Source organism: Halichoerus grypus, chromosome 12, assembly GCF_964656455.1.
Source record: "Halichoerus grypus chromosome 12, mHalGry1.hap1.1, whole genome shotgun sequence".
Classification (NCBI taxonomy): Eukaryota; Metazoa; Chordata; class Mammalia; order Carnivora; family Phocidae; genus Halichoerus; species Halichoerus grypus.
In genome coordinates this window covers 25,189,252-25,210,391 of record NC_135723.1, presented here as the reverse complement: position 1 = coordinate 25,210,391, position 21,140 = coordinate 25,189,252, and the positions used below count along the sequence as shown (strand labels likewise).

Here is a 21,140-nt window from a genome sequence, read left to right as displayed (position 1 = left end):
CCTCCCCCTACTCTCACTCATGCTCTCAAAAAATAAAGATCTTAAAAAAAAAAAAAAAAACTGCTTTAAGAAATACACAAATGTAAAACATTTTTCCCTCTCGAAACACAAATGTAATAAACTTAAAATGACTGAGGCAAAGAAACAGGAAGTCATTTTTTTCCCCATACCACTGCTTAACAGGGTGGGGGGGAGCCTAAAAATAAAATAATCTAAGTTAATTTTAACTAAATTGCAGAGAGCAAAATTTCACTAAATTGCAGTGAGCATGAGCTTCTCTATATCAAGAAAGGAGATTACAATAAATGTTGGACAAATATAACTTTTATACATATATTTATGAATCTTATGTCTATTTTTTATTTATAAAATAAAAAATGTTTTAGTGTTTTTTGGATGGACAATACAACTTTGTTGTCAAAAGAGATATAAAAATATGTGCTACCTAATATATGAATTGAGGGAAATAGAAAAATACTGTGGAGAGGCACATATTACATTGCAAATGAAGGTCAATTCCACTTTGCCACATACATAAATCAATATTCCTTAGAATCAAAAATAATATAATCTTGTAACAACCTCTTAGTTCTCAAACATAAGCCAGAATACAAAACCAATTAAAAAATTCATCTGAAAAAATAACAGGTAGAAATAAACCAGGAACATTTTGACAAGGATACTGGGGAAGGAGAGCTAAAATTCTCAGATATTCAAAGCCTAAGTATGTAGGACATTCTGGTATTAAAGCAGATCAACAGGGGAAAAAACCCAAATCTGAAATTATATGATAAAGGTGGCAAGGTAAATTAGTAGGAAAGGATATGATTACTTAAAAAAAAAACTCTAATAGATAATTAGATAGCCATCTGAAGACAAAAAAAGAAATAATGTAGGTCTCAACTCCATGCATAAAACAAAGTTTTGGAGTGATTAAAGAATAATGTTAAAATTCACTCTCCTAAAAAACATTTAAAATGAATATTTAGTAAATCTTTGATTTTCTAAATTTAAACATAATGTAAGAAATAACAGAACAAGATTTAAAAAACCAAAACCGTAAGATTAAAGGCAATAAGCAAAATGTGAGAGAACATTTCTATTGGACATTATGTACAAACAAGCAAATAGATCATCAAAACACTAAGACTCCGAGAGGTAAATGAATAAGGCAGAAAATAGGCCACTGACACCGAGAAAGAAAAGTATAGTTAATAGAGACAGAAAACTGTGCAATTTACTAAAAATTGAAAATGCAAATTAAATTGAGATAAGATTTACTAATAAATTAGGCAATATTTTTTAACGCAAAGACTTCTAAATTTTGGTTACTCAGAGTGCTAAGAAAAGGCGCTCTAACTATGGACTCTGAGGAACAAACTGAGGGTTCTAGAGGGGAGGGGGGTGGGGGGATGGGTTAGCCCAGTGATGGGTATTAAAGAGGGCATGTACTGAATGGAACACTGGGTGTTATACGCAAACAATGAATCATGGAACACTACATCAAAAACTAATGATGTAATGTATGGTGATTAACGTAACAAAATAAAATTTAAAAAAAAGGCACTCTAGTAAACGGGACAGGAAGGTAAACTGATACAACTTTTCTCAAAGGCAATCTGGCAATGCAGGCACAGAGAGACAGAACTAACTAATGAAATAAACTACAAAATTAGAGAAACAGAAAAGCAGCCATTATGTAGGAGCATGGTGAGGCTTGGGGGAGAAAGGGTGCTCATTCCAGTCAATTCAAGGCAAGGTTTTCTGCTCCTTATATCTTAAATCATTCCAAGTAAGTGCTTCTTAAATTATATGTGACAAAGGACTGGTCCTGTGTTTTATTTTATTTCCAAACTATTTCAGAACTATTACTATTAGAAAAATAAAATTTATGCCACATAAAATATAAACCCATTTTCTTAAACTATCAAAGTTAACATATAAATGACTCTGCCAACTGCTACAAATCTAAGTGCTTACCCGTAATTGCAAAATTCATCTTGTGCGCATGCTTGTGGACACAGATCCATGAAGCACACTTTGAGCAGTGCTGTTTTAAATGATGCAGTGACCAAGAAATGCTAACAGGCCCCTCCATAATGCTTCCCTAACTTCACATTATTAGAAACAATAATTTATCATCCACAGACTGAGTACACTCATTCTGAGAGTTGGAAAGGATATTCAGCATGAAATTTGATTGCTCTATGCCATCCTTGAAAACAACTTTGTTTCCTCTGATTTTAAATAATTAACATATAATCTGCTTTGCAAATCTGGAAACTGCCAAATATGAAGTACTCCACAGCAAATTAGTTACCATCTCTAAAAATTTTACATCTTTTTAGTCAATTCTCATCAAATTAACCTACATACTAAGGTGTAATTCCAATCAAGATATCAACAGATTTTTTTTTGTTTGTTTTGTTTCATCAGGGATGTGGGGCATTAAGTTGATTCTCAAGTTCACCTGGAAGAGAAATGCATAATCGCCTTCACACTTTGGTAAAAGAACAAGGGGATAAGTGCTCTTACCCTACCAAATACCAATTAACCCTATGAGGCAATAGGAACTAAAATAAATTGATTCTGACAAGAGTAACAGTAGTATAATAATTATAAATGGCAACAATAGTAGCAACAAACATTTACTGAGCATCTATTATGACCAAGGCATGTGGTAAATGCTTGATGTTTATTATGTCCTTATTCCTCACAACCCTGCCAGGTAAATGTTATTATTTCCATATTATTATTTTTTAAAAGATTTTTTATTTATTTATTAGAGAGGGAGAGAGATCACGAGCAGGGGGGAGGGGTAGAGGGAGAAGCAGACTCCCTGCTAAGCAGGGAGTCCGATGCAGGACTCGATCCCAGGACCCCCGGGATCATGACCTGAGCCGAAGACAGATGCTTAACCAACTGAGCCACCCAGGTGTCCATTTCCATATTATTATAATGAAAGAAACTTATAAAGGTTAAGTTATTAATAAGTGACTGACCTGGAAAAAAAATACATCAATGGGGGAAAAAATGGGAGTTCAGAAACACATCCAATTTGATGCTAAAGGCAGCATTTTCAAGTCACTGAGGAATGGAATATTTAATAAATGGCTGTAAGGCAAGGGATGATCAGATAATATACTTAGGTCCCACCTACCAAGAGACACAAATAACATTTCCAGGTGGGTGAAGTGATAAATCTAAAGAATAAAACTATAAACATTCTAGAAAAGAGTAGTTTTAAAAATAATTGTAAGTCAAAGAAAATCTAAGATACACAGAAGTCAGAATTGACTGCAAAAAAAAATTAAGAGTTCTAAAACAACATAACTATTTCAAAAAAGTAAAAGAAATATATTGAGCAAAAATATTTGCAAAATTTAAAGAAGGGTTAATATGCTTTATATTTGAAGAGCATCAATGTGAAAAGAACAAGTAATTTAACAGAATTGAGTGAAAAACACTAAGAGGAATTCACAGAAGAAATACAGAAAGACAAAGATTTCCCATCTCACTAATAATCAGGAAAATAAAAAACGAAAAAAAGGAAGACAATATTTTTCAGGCATGAGATATTAAAAATTAAAGTGCTGATAATATCTAAGTTGGCGAGACTCTGGTAAACACTGATGCACGGTTGTTAGAAAAGATTATTCATGTCGCTTTCTTTCTGAAAGCACATCTGCGGTTCCTATCAAAATTAAATATCTGGTTATCCTCCGATTCAGGGATAATATTTCCAAGAATTGGTACTTTAGAAACAGAAATATATTCACTGCCTTTGAATATACTGTTTCTTATTTATGGAATGCTTTTTCCTTGTTTTTGTCTAGAAAACTCTTACACATGTTTCAATATCCAGCTCCCATTTCCCTTCCTCATGTCCAGGTCATGTGTAGTTCACCTTTGTTATTTCTTAGCACAATTCCAAAAGCCCTCAAGTATTTTAAGGCTTCAGCAGAGGCAAGGCAACACAAGAAGACATGGGGCAGACCAACTGAAAGCAATGTGAGAGCACGGAGACATCTGTGAGAAGGAGTTAGTAACAATGGCTAAAGCAAACAGAAGGAAGAGTCTGAAGGTAGGAGGCAAACAGTTACTAGGCTACAGCTAGACAGTCTAAGAAGAGTGACTCAAACTAGCACTAAGTGAAACAAGGAGGAGAAAAGAAGTCCCACATGTAGATTTCAAAGCATCAGAAAACCAGTAAAAATAAGTAAAAATTTTTAAGAAGTCTATGGCGACAGAGCAATTATTCCCCGTCAATTCTGTCATTTGGTCCTTGAGAGAAAAACAGGAAATAAAAAGACTCCACAAAATACTGCTTGCACTGACCCTTCAATTGCCTCAGAAAATGGGAGGCTACAAAACCAATCTAATAATCACATATAACATCTAAATGCAGAATGCCATATATGTGATGGGATGAACGATTTAAATCACCGTAACTGGAACCGGCATAAAGTACAATCTTAAGGGTGGTAGTCCACTGTAAGATTAAAAGCTCAAAAAGCATTTGTTCAATGGATCAATGATAAATGGATCAATTAAAGATAAAAAAATTACACGAACAGTAGGTAAGGCAAAAATGTCTGAATATGTTCAAATCTTATTCCAGAGAAGATGATTCAGAAGAATGTAATGAATCATTATGAAAAATAATCTTGAAATCTGCTTGAACATTTCAATTCATTATACTAAGTTTTATTTTTTGTTTAAAAGAAAAAGCTTAGTGAATTAATATGGACCAATAACTGATAAAGAAATGTTAAGAGTAACTTATTAAAAAAAAAGGTTTATTTTAAATTTCCCCAAAATATCTTTTCTCATAATGCTTTCATTCATTTTTTTCCTCTTAAGCACAAATTGAGCCTCAAAGTTAAAAAAAAAAAAAAAAAGAAATTCTATCAGACACTATGAAGACAAAAAGGAAAAGTTACAGTCTCAATACAAAAATCCTCGCAGTATTAGCAGGGAGATAGCGAGTGTGTGCGCACACATGCACACACACATATATATATACCGAATGCATAAAATCCAAGGGACTATAAAAAGCAGTGGTAGTAATAGTAATAACACACCTACTCTGTACAAAAAAATCAAGATTTAAGCTAGAGTTTCAGTTAAAGGTTTGTGGAAGGGTTAAGAAGTTTTATATCAGTTATTAAAAATAAATCACTGAAGAAAAAAATACACACAAATAATAAAACTTAAACAGATTAAGCAAGCAAAACAGGGGTGGGGTGAAAGGAAGGAAAAAAGTGTCCTATGGACTAGACCAAGGAAGCTGTGATCAAATCCAAAATGAGTTATTGGGCCAAATAAGGAAGTGCCAGCCTGGCGCTCCGTTCCCACTAACCATACGGCAATCCTTCTGGCATGTCCTGGGTTCCAGTTTTTTTACTGATCAAATAAAGGGGGGTCGAACTAGCTTTTCTCCTAAGGTCGCCATCCCTTTAGCTCCAAAATCCTGATACAGGTTTTCTAACAGCCAGTATTTTCCTATTCGAAAGACAGGCAAGATTTTATACTGTTTTCATTATATGAGATTAGATTGCTTTTTAGGCTGGGCATAAATACAAATAATTAGATCATTTCAGCATTCCAAATTATGAAAACAAATACTGAAGAGTCAGCATGAAACTCAGGAGTAACTACAAGAAATCGTCATGGAGATACAGGAGTACCCAGTATTACCTGTTACACAGAAAATACTGCAATGGTTACGGAGTTGTCCAAATTATCTGATGGATGAGGAAACAATTCTAGGTATAAAGAGAAGATGACACAATCCTGTGCATTCTTAGGTCATCACTTCTAAAGCTTCTGACTCACTTCACTCACTACCATCCTTTTGACTTCTTTTATAAAATGCTCTTGAGACAGCGGATAAATCTTAGGTTACATAGTATGGTATTATCATGTAAGTCATTCTTGCTACTCATCAGGCCCGTTCTAATGAATTTAAGAACTCACCGCCCGAGCTGAGTCACCGAAGTCGATCTTCAACCTCCCCATGGCCCTGATGATAGCAATGATTGACTGGATGGTGTTACTGTAGACCACTGCTTTGTACTGCTTACATTCTTCCTCTGAATAACCAGCTTCGTGTATAATTCTAATGAGACAAAAGGGAAAAAAAAGCAAAAAACACTTACTTCCTTTGATGGAAGGATACAGTTAAATATAAGAAACAAATTTAATGTTTTCAATCTACTTACTTCATTTGCTTCACAATTGTACTTTTCCCAGATTCACCAGCACCTAAAACAAAAAAAAAAGTAAGATAAAGGATTTCTAACTTCATCACTTATGCATATCCAACCCCCAACACAGGCACACTCATGAGTGCATGCACACACATGCACACACACACACATTTTGTCTTACAGCTAAATTTTGTTTTATATCAAAACAATCTTTTTTTAAAGGATTTTTTTTAAAGATTTTATTTATTTATTTGAGAGAGAGTGAGTGAGAAAGAGAGTGCACACAAGCAGGAGCAGAGGGAGAGGGAGAAGCAGACTCCCCACTGAGCAGGGAGCCCGATGTGGGGCTCGATCCCAGGGCCCTGGGATTACGACCTGAGCCCAAGGCAGATGCTTAACCGACTGAGCCACCCAGGCACCCCCTTTTTTAAAGGATTTATTGAGAGAGAGAGAAAGATAGAGTGTGGGGGGGGGCACAAGGACAGAATCCTCAAGCAGAATCCTCACTGAGTGCAGAGCCTGACAGGGGGCTAGATCCCACAACCCATGAGATCATGACCTGAGCCAAAACCAAGAGCCAGACACCCAACCGACTAAGCCACCCAGGTGGCCCTATATCAAAACAATCTTTAATGGTTTCCAAACATATAGAAAAATTGTCAAAAATAAGTCCCATCTGTTTATTACTTCATGATACTTAAATTCAATAAACTTAACTGAAAAAAATGCTTTTAATTATTGTATTCTCTAAACCGTTAAAAAATTCGATCTTCTGTAACTTAAAGCACTACAAATTAGTTTTATTCAAAATTTTGCTCCATCTTGGGGAAGATGTTCTGTTTGGTCAGTCATCCTAATTTTAACCTTTGCTGCTTCTTAAGAATGAAGTAGAGGGCAGTGGTACCAAGAAGCCATATAACAAATAACTGAATATATGTTACAACAGCTGAGACTCATGCAGTGTATGTTCAACCACCATCATTTCACCTCTGACACACAGCCAACATAATCTGCTAGCACTGGGGATGCAGTGGTAGGCAGGACAGAAGTGTCTCCCCCATGTTCTTCTAGTCTCCCTGTCACCCAAGTCATAAACCCATTTTCAGAACACTCCTTCACTTTCTACATATGCAAGTATGTAGGACCTTCACAAGATCCCTAGCATTATGCCATCATAACATAAAAATATTACTAATCAAATGGCCCTTTATAAAGGTAGAGCCCTCCCATCCTTCACATTTAACAGTAGCTGATATCTTCATATCACATTATATCAATTACTTGTCAGGCTCCTTCCAATTGCTAGACATAGAGAATATCTGAACATAGGACACAAAACAAAGAAAGTATGACAAGTCTATCATTTGCCTTCATGTTGTCTTTGGCCAGGGCTACATATCATAGAGGTATTTATCACGGTTTCAGAGATACAACTAGGATTTTTGTTATCTGGGTCCCATATTCCCATTTTCCCAGGGCCCTTCCTACAGCGCTGTGTGATCCAGCATTACTGAATAACTTACAGTTCCAAGAACACCTACTGTGATCACACTACAAATCTTCAAACATACTGTTTCCCCTGCCAAAATTTAATTTACTCTGCTCCTTCTTGCCACCCTGGTTATCCTCCATCAACCATAAACTTACCCTCTTCATCAACTACCTTTTCCTGATCCACTTCCCCAGGGATCCCTGCCACGCCTCACTTTGCACATGTTTCTATGAATATTTCTTGAATTCTCAGCAGCTAACTTGTGCTAGACACACAGTCAACCAGAAATGTACTTGAATTTATTTAAACTACTTGTGCCTGTTACAATTAAATAGCAAACTCTGGGCTTTGTTCCCTTCACCCCTATTCCCTCTAGCTACACACACACACACACACACACACACACACACACACGCACGCACACACGCACACAAACACTCCAAAATCACAGAGGCATCTGAGAACAGACCATAGTTAAATGGCCTATTTGAAAATCCTGGGGTGGGGGGCGGGGGGGAGCTGCTTAAATTTTACTTGTGATTTGATATTCAAGAAATTTTCCCAAGATACCAGCACATTAAGTAGAAAAGCAGGAGCTGAATAAACAATGAGGGCATTCTTCATTTACAGACAGCCTTTGAATGTTTCAGGGCATCTGCCAATAAAAACAATTCCAAGATAAACAACCCATTATTTATTAATCAACAACAGTGTACTTGGCTCTGTGAAAAGCACCATTGTAGCCATTATGGCCTCACACATTTATTTCTCTCACTGAAGAGAGATCCACCCAACTAACATACCCTAGGTAGTTCCCAGTGGGGCTATCTTTAAGAAGGCCCTCTGGGTTTCTACAGCACTGCAAACTGAGTCAGCGGCAGCCATGCTGTGATGACAAGACCTTCTAGATCCCTGTAACCACACACAGAAGTGGTGATTCCATTGGCATAGTGACCTCTGATGAACAGCCACCCAAGGATCGTTCGTTTAGTGAAAGAACTCAACAACTGGAAGGCCCAGAAAAGCTCACATGATACAAGTCAGTCAGGTCTGAGAGCCAAGTGGCATAAAAATCAGGAATAGTAAAAATAAAATAAAAGAAATAAGATTATCAGTTGAACTATGTATATAACAGATGAGAATTTTATAATCTTAAGAAAAAAACAAATCTTCCTAACATTAAGTTCTAATTCATTTCACATCTCTTAAAATAATCGATAGCATGGGACACTTAGCTTACTTTGCAATGAGCACCTTAAGTCAATGGCTTGTGGTTCAAAATATCCTGAAATCTGTTTAACATTAAAGATTGAGGATGGGAGTATTATTAATTGGATTTTTACCTAATTTGCTAGTCACAAGGTGCTCTTTGAGGCATAGATATCCCAGAGGCAGAAATGCTGAAAAAAGAGTCTTTCAAAGCTTAGGAATTTTATGTAATTAGTTTTCAATGCTCACTTCCATGCAGATGGACTCCTAAGAGGAAAATCAGAAATGCTACATGGTCAGGGTTCCAACATAATACATACTGGTATTCTTTCCACACAGTATACAGAAAACAGTTAAAGGCTGTTCTCTACAAATCTAAGCACAATCATGTTTGAGACGCTGACAAGAAGAAATACTGCAAAAAAAAAAAAAAAAATCTCAGAGCTAGTGGAGAAGCACGGGAAAGAAGAAAAGTAAATTTTACTAGCAGTACTCAACTAGACAGCTATTGTTTTTCCCTTAATCCAGAAGCGGCATTAAAAAGGGTTGGAAGCACCCTTCTTTCATGGAGAAACAAGGAATATGGAACATGTATGAAAAGATCAAAGTGTGTGACCACTCTGGTCACAACACCAGGCTGGTCAAGGTGACTAAGTCATCTACAAAGTAACTGTCAACAAGCTGGTCACTGTCAAATGAGAGAGTACTAGGAAGGGAGATTTTAACTTCCGAAGGGCCAAGAATGTGTGCAATATAGTCATGGTAGACTAGTAAGCCAATGGGCTATAAAGTCAAAGGTGGGATCACCAAAGGGGTCCCTTGGCCTCTTTTTTTTTTTTTTTTAAGATTTATTTATTTCAGAGAAAGAGAGGGAGAGCGAGCGAGCATAAGTAGGAGGGAGAGAGGGACAGAGAATTTCAAGCAGACTCTGTACTGAGCGTGGAGCCCAACACAGGGCTCCATCTCACGACCATGAGATCATGACCTCAGCCAAAACCAAGAGTGGGATGCCCAATTGACTGTACCATCCAGGCACCCCCCCTCAGATCTCTAAGGAGGAAGTGGCTAATAGAAAACTGCACCTCTGAGAGCAAAGAGTAAGCTCAGCAGGAGTATGAAGCGGAGCTCAGCATCTGATGGTAACGCACCACACAGATGGTGGAAGGTCAAAGAGCATCGCCACAGTAACACTGAGAGGAAACTCCTCACAGTCTGGGGTCACATGTGCACAGCCACCTACTAACAAGGGGATTTGGGAAAGGGAAACACATCAAGTAAGGACAAGCAGGGAGAAGGAACCAAAACACAAACAAGATCTAAGTAAAGTAACCCTTGGCTAGATAGATTCTAATTCTTTGACTAGACTTATATAATTCACCATTTAAAAATAATAATCAAAGAGTGTCTGCCCCTGATTTTGTTGAGGAGCAGTATAGGAAATCTATAAGTTTTAACTGCAAGTGGTTTAAAAACAAAGAACCTCTGACCTCAGAAAACAAATACTTTTATCACCCCCAAGAAGATCCTTTGTCCAATTCTCTGCTTAGGGTCACATTTAGAACATTTATTTCCTGGCTTCAGGATTTAAGCTGCTCATGATATCACAGGCCATTCAGCTATTAAGATGGTAATTTTGCTATCTTATTCTGAATTCCTGACACCACCAACTCTACTTTTAAGGAATCCTAATTTTTATGTAGAATTTCAACAATTTCAAATTTTTACAGTGAATAAAGCTACAGAATAATTTAGTACAAATTGGAATAAAACCAAATTACAAGTGCATATAAAGTCACTTTTGTTTATCATAGTGCTGCCATACAATCAACAAGATTAAGGTCCTTACATTTAAGACAGAAGCAATAAAGAAGGTGTAAGGGCAAATATAAATTTAAAATAGGAGGCTTAATTAAACCTAAGGGGAGAGATAACCCTACCCTCTTATCCTTAGAACATTTACTTTAGAAAAATTATAGTTATAAATACTTTTTCTCTCTTTCAAATGTGTGTGTGACTTATTTTAGGAAAACAATTAGGTTGGGTGGTGGTGGTGGTTGTTTTTTTGTCAGCTTTATAACCCAGAACATCTTTCTCAAGAGAATGGGAGCCATTTCTTTGAAATGTGAACAAAGAAAACAGCATCCCTATCTCCCAGTTTCTGTGGAAGGGTAGGGGTCTAACTTGGGTGGGTGCCTTGCTCCAAGACACAAAATTACCTCCTGTCATAAAGATATGAGATATGTTTCTCCTCTGGATAAGGCCAATTAGCTAACATGAATGGTCTACACAATGAACTATGTGCATGAAGTGTCAAGCCTCTTAAGGACTAGTCAGGTCTACTGTGAAAATATTTATGTAGTAAGTTGCATCTGTTTGGCTATATAAGGGGATGAGATTTCTTTCTGTCTTTGCAATCTTTTAGTGGACTGCCTCTAATATCACACTATGGTTCAATGCTTATTTAAAAATAAGTGTTTTTTCCTCTGCTACATTTGTAAGGAGGATTTCTAAGTCGGGAGAAGATTTTGTTTCTAATTTCATTCCTTGACAGGGGTCATAACCTAAAAATCTTTTTTATTTAGCTATAAAAAGCTCTGAACTTATTTAAGCTCTGGTATTTAAGTAAATACATACATATTAATGGGCTATATCTGACATTCTAGGATATAACAATAATTTGATAATGACTGTAAGCACCAAAACCTAGATCCCCCAAATGACCAACTTTCTCTTTGTTAACTCTCCATAAAACTAATCCCTAAGGCATTCGTGCCTGAAATAGGTCCCATACTATGACACTGAGCAAGAATGACTGTACAAGCAACACTGCTCTAAAAAGGTGGGACAAAAGAAGAGAACCGTGGGCAGCACAGGAACCTTGCTCCTGGCAGCCCAGTCCAAGAGACCACATAAGTTCATGTTTCCTCTACCATAACATAACCCAATACTTGTGCAGTCATCAGCTGGTCTCTTCATGTTGCCCTTAAGGAACTGGGGCTTGGTAAATGGCCATAATATTGATTCTCTGGCAACTACAATTGCTGTAATAAAGTCCTTTTTTGTCTCTGAACCAGGAATCTCCTGTCTTCTAGAGACAGAAGTTAGCATAAAACTGCAGTAAGCTGACTTCTTAGCTTGTAAGTAGGGTAAAGCCTCAAATACTGAATAGTTCTTGACAAGCTATTCTGTTTAATTTTCAGTTAACTCCCAAATTCTGGCAACTAAGGGCAGTTCCAGCCATTATTTCTACATCTGTACTACTTACTTTGAAAAATTCTAATCCTTTTTTTTCTTCACACAAATGGCAGCTCAAACAGGTTTGTCCAATAAATCCAACAGAACAGAACAGCGGTTCTCAAACTAAGATCTCAGGACCAAAAGCACTAGCAACACTTATAGTATCAGTAACACTTAAAAATGCACATTCCCTGGGCGCCTGGGTGGCTCAGTCGTTAAGCGTCTGCCTTCAGCTCAGGTCATGATCCCAGGGTCCTGGGATCGAGCCCCGCATCGGGCTCCCTGCTCCGCGGGAAGCCTGCTTCTCCCCCTCACACTCCCCTTGCTTGTGTTCCCTCTCTCACTGCCTCTCTCTCTGTCAAATAAATAAATAAAACCTTTAAAAAAAAAAAAAAATGCACATTCCCAGGCCCCAATCAAAACTTACTGAATCAGAAACTCTGGGAGTAGGCCCAGCAATCTGTGTTTTAACAAACCCTCCAAGGGATTCTGCTGGAAGCTAAAGACTATGAACCAATGAGGTAGAAGAAAGGTCACCTTTTTTTCTTGATTACTGATCAGAATAATTGTAGTCATTTAATTGCTGACTACCTATAAAAATTACATGAACTAATTCTATTTTCCTCCTCCCCTCAAAAGTGAGATAAGTAATACTGTCTTACATTTCTGCAAATAGCTTATTAAAAGGCATCAGGCTTCTCGATTTTCATATCTACTTCTGCATTTAATATGGTGCAATTACTTGTTACTTAGGTTGAAGTATATAAAGAAAATCTGGGGGGGGGCGGAGCAAGATGGCGGAGGAGTAGGAGACCTGGATTTCGTCTGGTCCCAGGAATTCAGCTGGATAGGGATCAAACCATTCTGAACACCTACAAACTCAACAGGAGATTGAAGAAAAGAATAGCAACAACTCTCTGAACAGAAAGGCGACCACTTTCTGGAGGTAGGACGTGCGAAGTGAATCCGAGGCATTATTAGGGAGGATAGACGGCAGGGGAGGGGGCCTCCATCGGCTGCTTTTGGCAAGTAATAGAGCAGCAGAGCACAAAATCGGAACTTTTAGAAGTCGGCTCCGCTGAGGGACGTCACTCCAGTGGCTAAGCAGGGGGTGGAACCCTCGTGGGACAGTGTGGTCTCAGGACCCTCGGGGTCACAGAAAGACCGGGGGTGCCTGAGTGTGGCAGAGCTCCCAGGTATCAGAGCAGGGAAGCCGGCTGCAGAGACGGAGCCGAGGCGCAGGCTCTCAGCTCGGGGTTGCCATAAACCGTGATCTGTGGCACAGTCGGGCCACTGCTCCTCCAGCAAGGACCCAACAAGCGGCAGATCCGGGGAGACTCCCTTTCCTCCCCCGGAATAGTGGCACGGCAGCGCACTGCAGGGATCTGCTGAGTTTGGAGACTCCACACCGGGTCGTGTGGAAGAGATAGAAACGCTTGGTCACAGGCCGGGTGAGCAAGGAGGGTGGCCGGAGACCAGGGAGACGGGAGTGATTGACTGCTTTTCTCTGGGGGCACACTGAGGAGCGGGGCCCCGAGTTCCCAACTCCTCCGGGCGGAGATTGGGAGGCCCCCATTTTCACTCTCGTCCTCCAAAGCTGGATGGAAAGCTTGCAGGGAACAAAAGCTCCCAAGAGCAAACCCGAGCACATTACTCACCCAGACCGGCAAGGGTGGGGCAATTCCGCCTCCAGCAAAGACATTTAGGAACCACAGCAGCAGGCCCCTCCCGCAGAAGATCAGCAAGACCCGCCAGCCAAGACCAAGTTTACCGATCAATGAGAACAGCAGAACTCCAGCGCTAAGGGAATACTGCACATAGAATCCATGGCTTTTTTACCATGATTCTGTAGTCTTTCAAAGTTAATTGTTTTTTAACTGTCTTTTCTCTGTTTTTTTTTTTGAATTTTTCTTTTTCCCTTTTTCAACCAACATCAATCCCTTTTGTAAAAAATATTTTTTATTTTTCATTCTTAGAGTCATATTTTATCCCTTCATAGTAGTTACCCTTATTTTTGGTATATGTATATAAGTTGTTCTCTCTCTAAAATTTTGAGATACAGTTTCTTCTAACAGATCAAAATATACCCTAAATCTCTAGTGTATGGCTTTGTTCTAGTCTCCTGCCTGATCACATTCTCTCCCTTTTTTTTTTTTAATCCTCTTCTTTTTTTCAACCAACTTCTTATCAATTCCTTTTATAAAATCTTTTTTTTTTTTTTTTTAAAGATTTTTTATTTATTTGAGAGAGAGAGAATGAGAGAGAGCAAGCACATGAGAGGGGGGCGGGTCAGAGGGAGAAGCAGACTCCCTGCCGAGCAGGGAGCCCGATGCGGGACTCGATCCAGGGACTCCAGGATCATGACCTGAGCCGAAGGCAGTCGCTTAACCAACTGAGCCACCCAGGCGCCCTTTTTTATAAAATCTTTTATAATTTTCATCTTTATAGTCATATTCCATCCCTTCATCGTATTAACCCTTATTTTTGTACATATATATGTTTTTCTTTCTTTAAAATTTTGGGAGGTACTTTCTTCTAAGAGACCAAAATATGCCCAAAATCTAGTGTACGGCACTGATCTATGCACCAGCCTGATCATATTTGATCATATTCTGTTTTTTTTCTGTTTTGCTTTTGTTTGTTTTTATCTTTTTCTTTTTCTTTTTTCTTTCTTTCCCTTTCTTTTCCCCCGGCTTCAGGTCTTTTTTGATTTGTTTAGTGTATATTTTCTGGGGACGTTGTTACCCTGTTAGCATTTTGTTCTCTCACTCATCTATTCTCCTCCAGACAAAATGAGAAGATGGAAAAAATCACCTCAACAAAAAGAACAAGAGGCAGTACCGACTGCCAGGGACCTAATCAATACGGGTATTAGTACGATGTCGGAACTAGCGTTCAGAATGATGATTTTAAAGATACTAGCTGGGCTTGAAAAAAGCATGGAAGTTATTAGAGAAACTCTTTCTGGAGAAATAAAAGAACTAAAATCTAACCAAGTTGAAATCAAAAAGGCTATTCATGAGGTGCAATCAAAACTGGAGGCTCTAACTGCTAGGATAAATGAGGCAGAAGAGAGAAACAGTGAGATAGAAGACAAAATGATGGAAAATAAAGAAGCTGAGAAAGAGATAAACAACTACTGGATCACGAGGAGAGAATTCGAGAGATAAGCGATACCATAAGACGAAACAACATTAGAATAATTGGGATCCCAGAAGAAGAAGAAAGAGAGAGAGGGGCCGAAGGTATATTGGAGCAAATTATAGCAGAGAACTTCCCTAATTTGGGGAAGGAAACAGGCATCAAAATCCAGGAGGCACAGAGAACCCCTCTCAATATCAATAAAAATAGGTCAACACCCCGACATCTAATAGTAAAACTTATGAGTCTCAGAGACAAAGAGAAAATCCTGAAAGCAGCTCGGGAGAAGAGATATGTAACCGACAATGGCAGAAACAGTAGATTGGCAACAGACCTATCCACAGAGACCTGGAAGGCCAGAAAGGACTAGCATGATATCTTCAGAGCACTAAATGAGAAAATATGTAGCCAAGAATACGATATCCAGCTAGGCTGTCATTGAAAATAGAAGGAGAGATAAAAAGCTTCCAGGACAAACAAAAACTAAAGGAATTTACAAACACGAAACCAGCCCTACAAGAAATCTTGAAAGGGGTCCTCTAAGCAAAGAGAGAGCCTAAAAGCAACAGAGACCAGAAAGGAACACAGACAATATACAGTAACAGTCACCTTACAGGCAACACAATGGCACTAAATTCATATCTTTCAATAGTTACCCTGAATGTAAATGGGCTAAATGCCCCAATCAAAAGACGCAGGCTATCAGACTGGATAAAAAAACAAGACCCATCGATATGCTGTCTGCAAGAGACTCATTTTAGACCCAAAGACACTCCCAGATTGAAGTGAAGGGGTGGAAAACCATTTACCATGCTAATGGACACCAAAAGAAAGCTGGGGTGTCTATCCTTATATCAGACGAATTAGTTTTTAAACCAAAGACTGTAATAAAGAGATGAGGAAGGACACTATATCATACTTAAAGGGTCTATCCAACAAGAAGATCTAACAATTAAGCAAAGAAACACATCGACAACAATACAATAATAGTGGGGGACTTTAACACCTCCTCACTGAAATGGACAGATCATCTAAGCAAAAGATCAACAAGGAAATAAAGACTTTAAATGACACACTGGACCAAATGGACTTCACAGATATATTCAGAACATTCCATCCCAAAGCAACAGAATGCACATTCTTCTCTAGTGCCCATGGAATATTCTCCAGAATAGATCACAACCTAGGTCACAAATCAGGTCTCAACCGGTACCAAAAGATTGGGATCCTTCCCTGCCTATTTTCAGACCACAATGCTTTGAAACTAGAACTCAGTCACAAGAGGAAAGTCGGAAAGAACTCAAATACATGGAGGCTAAAGAGCATCCTACTGAAGAATGAATGGGTCAACAAGGAAATTAAAGAATTTAAAGAATTCATGGAAACAAATGAAAATGAAAACACAACTGTTCAAAATCTTTGGGATGCAGCAAAGGCAGTCCTAAGAGGAAAGTATATAGCAATACAAGCCTTTCTCAAGAAACAAGAAAGTTCTCAAATACACAACCTAACCCTACACCTAAAGGAGCTGGAGGAAGAACAGCAAAGAAAGCCTAAACCCAGCAGGAGAAGAGAAATAATAAAGATCAGAGCAGAAATCAATGAAATAGAAACCAAAAGAACAGTAGATCAATGAAACTAGGAGCTGGTTCTTTGAAAGAATTAACAAGATTGGTAAACCCCTGGCCAGACTTAACAAAAAGAAAAGAGAAATGACCCCAATCAACAAAATCATGAATGAAAGAGGAGAGATCACAACCAACACCAAAGAAATACAAACAATTATAAGAACATATTATAAGCAACTATAGGCCAGCAAATTAGATAATGTGGAAGAAATGGATGCATTCCTAGAGATGTATCAACTACCAAAACTGAACCAGGAAGAAATAGAAAACCTGAACAGACCTAATACCACTAAGGAAATTGAAGGAGTCGTCAAAAATCTCCCAACAAGCAAAAGCCCAGGGCCAGATGGCTTCCCAGGGGATTTCTACCAAACATTTAAAGAATTAATACCTATCCTTCTGAAACTTTTCCAAAAAACTGTAATGGAAGGAAAACTTCCAAACTCATTTTATGAGGCCACCATTACCTTGATCCCAAAACCAGACAAAGACCCCATCAAAAAGGAGAATTACAGACCAACATCCTTGATGAACATGGATGCAAAAATTCTCACCAAAATACTAGCCAATAGGATCCAACAGTACATTAAACGGATTATTCACCATGACCAAGTGGGATTTATCCCTGGGCTGCAAGGTTGGTTCAACATCCGCAAATCAATCAATGTGATACAATACATTAATAAAAGAAAGAACAAGAATCATATGATCCTCTCAATAGATGCAGAAAAAGCATTTGACAAAGTACAGCATCCTTTCTTGATCAAAACGCTTCAGAGTATAGGCATAGAGGGTACATACCTCAATATCATAAAAGCCATCTATGAAAAAGCACAGCGAATATCATTCTCAACGGGGAAAAACTGAGAGCTTTCTCCCTAAGGTCAGGAACGTGGCAGGGATGTCCACTATCACCACTGCTATTCAACATAGTATTAGAAGTCCTAGCCACAGCAATCAGACAACAAAAAGAAATAAAAGGCATCCAAATCGGCAAAGAAGAAGTCAAACTCACTGTTTGTAGATGATATGATAGTTTATGTGGAAAACCCAAAAGACTCCACCCCAAAACTGCTAGAACTCGTAAGGAATTCAGTAAAGTGGCAGGATATAAAATCAATGCACAGAAATCAGTGGCATTCCTATACACCAACAACAAGACAGAAGAAAGAGAAATTAAGGAGTCGATCCCATTTACAATTGCACCCAAAACCATAAGATACCTAGGAATAAATCCAACCAAAGAGGCAAAGAATCTGTACTCTGAAAACTATAAAATACTCATGAAAGAAATTGAGGAAGACACAAAGAAATGGAAAAACGGTCCATGCTCATGGATTGGAAGAACAAATACTGTGAAGATATCAATGCTACTTAGAGCAATCTACACATTCAATGCAATCCCCATCAAAATACCATGCACTTTTTTCAAAGAAATGGAACAAATAATCCTAAAATTTGTATGGAACCAGAAAAGACCCCGCATAGCCAGAGGAATGTTGAAAAAGAAAAGCAAAGCTGGCGGCATCACAATTCCGGACTTCCAGCTCTATTACAAAGCTGTCATCATCAAGACAGTATGGTACTGGCACAAAAATAGACACATAGATCAATGAAACAGAATAGAGAGCCCAGAAATGGACCCTCAACTCTATGGTCAACTAATCTTCAACAAAGCAGGAAAGAATGTCCAATGGAAAAAGACAGTCTCTTCAACAAATGGGTGTTGGGAAAATTGGACAGCCACGTGGAGAAGAATGAAACTGGACCATTTCCTTACACCCCACACAAAAATAGACTCCAAATGGTTGAAAGACCTCAATGTGAGACAGGAGTCCATCAAAATCCTAAAGGAGAACACAGGCAGCAACCTCTTCGACCTCAGCCGCACCAACTTCTTCCTAGAAACATCGCCAAAGGCAAGGGAAGCAAGGGCAAAAATGAACTATTGGGACCTCATCAGGATAAAAAGCTTTTGCACAGCGAAAGAAACAGTCAACAAAACCAAAAGACAACCTACAGAATGGGAGAAGATATTTGCAAATGACATATCAGATAAAGGGCTAGTATCCAAAATTTATAAAGAACTTCTTAAACTCAACACCCAAAGAACAAATGATCCCAAGAAATGGGCAGAAGACATGAACAGACATTTTTCCAAGAAGACATACAAATGGCCAACAGACACATGAAAAAGTGCTCAACATCGCTTGGCATCAGGAAAATACAAATCAAAACCTCAATGAGATATCACCTCACACCAGTGAGAATGGCTAAAATTAACAAGTCAGGAAACGACAGATGTTGGCGGGGATGCGGAGAAAGGGGAACCCAGCTGTTGGTGGGAATGCAAGCTGGTGCAGCCACTCTGGAAAACAGTATGGAGGTTCCTCAAAAAGTTAAAAATAGAGCTACCATACGATCCAGCAATTGCACTACTGGGTATTTACCCCAAAGATACAAATGTAGGGATCCGAACGGGTACGTGCGCCCTGATGTTTATAGCAGCAATGTCCACAATAGCCAAACTGTGGAAAGAGCCAAGATGTTCATCGACAGATGAATGAATAAAGAAGTGGTATATATATACAATGGAATGTTATGCAGCCATCAAAAGGAATGAAATCTTGCCATTTGCAACAACGTGGATAGAATTCGAGAGTGGTATGCTGAGCGAAGTAAGTCGATCAGAGAAAGACATGTATCATATGACCTCACTGATATGAGGAATTCTTAATCTCAGGAAACAAACTGAGGGTTGCTGAAGTGGTGGGAGGTGGGAGCGATGAGGTGGCTGGGTAATAGACATTGGAGAGGGTATGTGCTAAGGTGAGCGCTGTGAATTGTGCAAGACTGTTGAATCACAGATCTGTACCTCTGAAACAAATAATACATTATATGGTTAAAAAAAAAGAAGAAGAAGAAGATAGCAGGAGGGGAAGAATGAAGGGGGGGGAATCGGAGGGGGGAGATGAACCATGAGAGACGATGGACTCTGAGAAACAAACTGAAGGTTCTAGAGGGGCGGGGGGTGGGAGGAATGGTTAGCCTGGGTATTAAAGAGGGCACGTTCTGCATGGAGCGCTGGGTGTTATACGCACATAATGAATTATGGAACACTACATCAAAAACTAATGATGTAATGTATGGTGATTAACATAACATAATAAAAAAAAAAGTCTCATGAAAAAAATATAAAGAAAATCTATTTTCACATAATTATGTAGTTAGAAAAGGGAAGAGCAATTTAATAGCATTTACAGATAACTGTGGATAGTCTTCTTTGATTCTATATCAAAATTTGAAAAGCGTAGCTTAAAGATTGGTTATAATGCATTTCTATGAACTTTTCATACTTTGATACTTTAAAGTTAATTGGTCTATCTTATACTTGGATGGGTATTTTACCCATGTCTGATTTGGAAATTAGTTCACTAAGCTGTGCAGAACTCAATATTGATGTATTTTTAATACAAAATGATACTAACATAATAAGAAGAATATACATTATTCTTATATGTATTTGTATATGTATTTATTTAATCACCTTTTTAATATTACCTATAATTTCATCAGAAAAGACTTTAGGTCTTGGGAAGATATCAGACTCTCAGTGCTAGGGATACATTTTTTTAATTTCAAAAAATTTTTTTTGCTTAAAATCTCTAATTTTATTATTGGCAACTAACACTGTTAGCTGTTTTCTTTGAAGTGACTAACTCTGCCAAATCCCAATGTAGGACTAACCATAATTTCCTTCAAGTATAAGTGGTATTCCAAGAAAAGAGCAACTAGTTCAATTCACAACTCAAACAATCACACAACTGTTTTTCCTCAAGATAACCAACAAGCTTTGGAACATGGCAGAGTCCTTTGGGTATACTTCATATTTGGTTACACAGTATATTAAAGAAGTATGTACCTAACAGTCAGGATTTAATAAAAATAATGATTTTTTACAACTTCAGCATTTTTTATCACAAGTGCATAGTAGTGAAGATTACAATGACTACTGGTACAATTTAGTGCCATTGACCTGACTCAGTAGTTTGAAGAGATTTGTATTTTGGTACTAGTATTTGGTACTCTTAGTACTTGGTACTATCATAACAAACGACAACACAATAACAAAGGCAAACAACATCTTAGTATTATTATGAAAATGGTCTCCTCTGAGAGAGGAGGGTCCATGGTTCACTCCTAGAAATGCTGATTTAAGGT

The 21,140-nt window shown here is 38.2% G+C and overlaps 1 protein-coding gene across 2 annotated transcripts in view; it reads right to left on the bottom strand.

The window, feature by feature from the left end:
* Window positions 1-21,140, bottom strand: part of GNAI1 (G protein subunit alpha i1) — a 93,653-nt gene that overhangs the window by 23,458 nt on the left and 49,055 nt on the right. For both annotated transcript variants that reach the window (XM_036106167.2, XM_078060074.1), the window contains 2 exons: window positions 6,225-6,267; window positions 5,980-6,121 (listed from right to left, as the gene is read on the bottom strand). In XM_036106167.2, coding sequence (XP_035962060.1) covers window positions 5,980-6,121; window positions 6,225-6,267 — 185 coding nt within the window. The remainder of the gene's footprint in view (window positions 1-5,979; window positions 6,122-6,224; window positions 6,268-21,140) is intronic.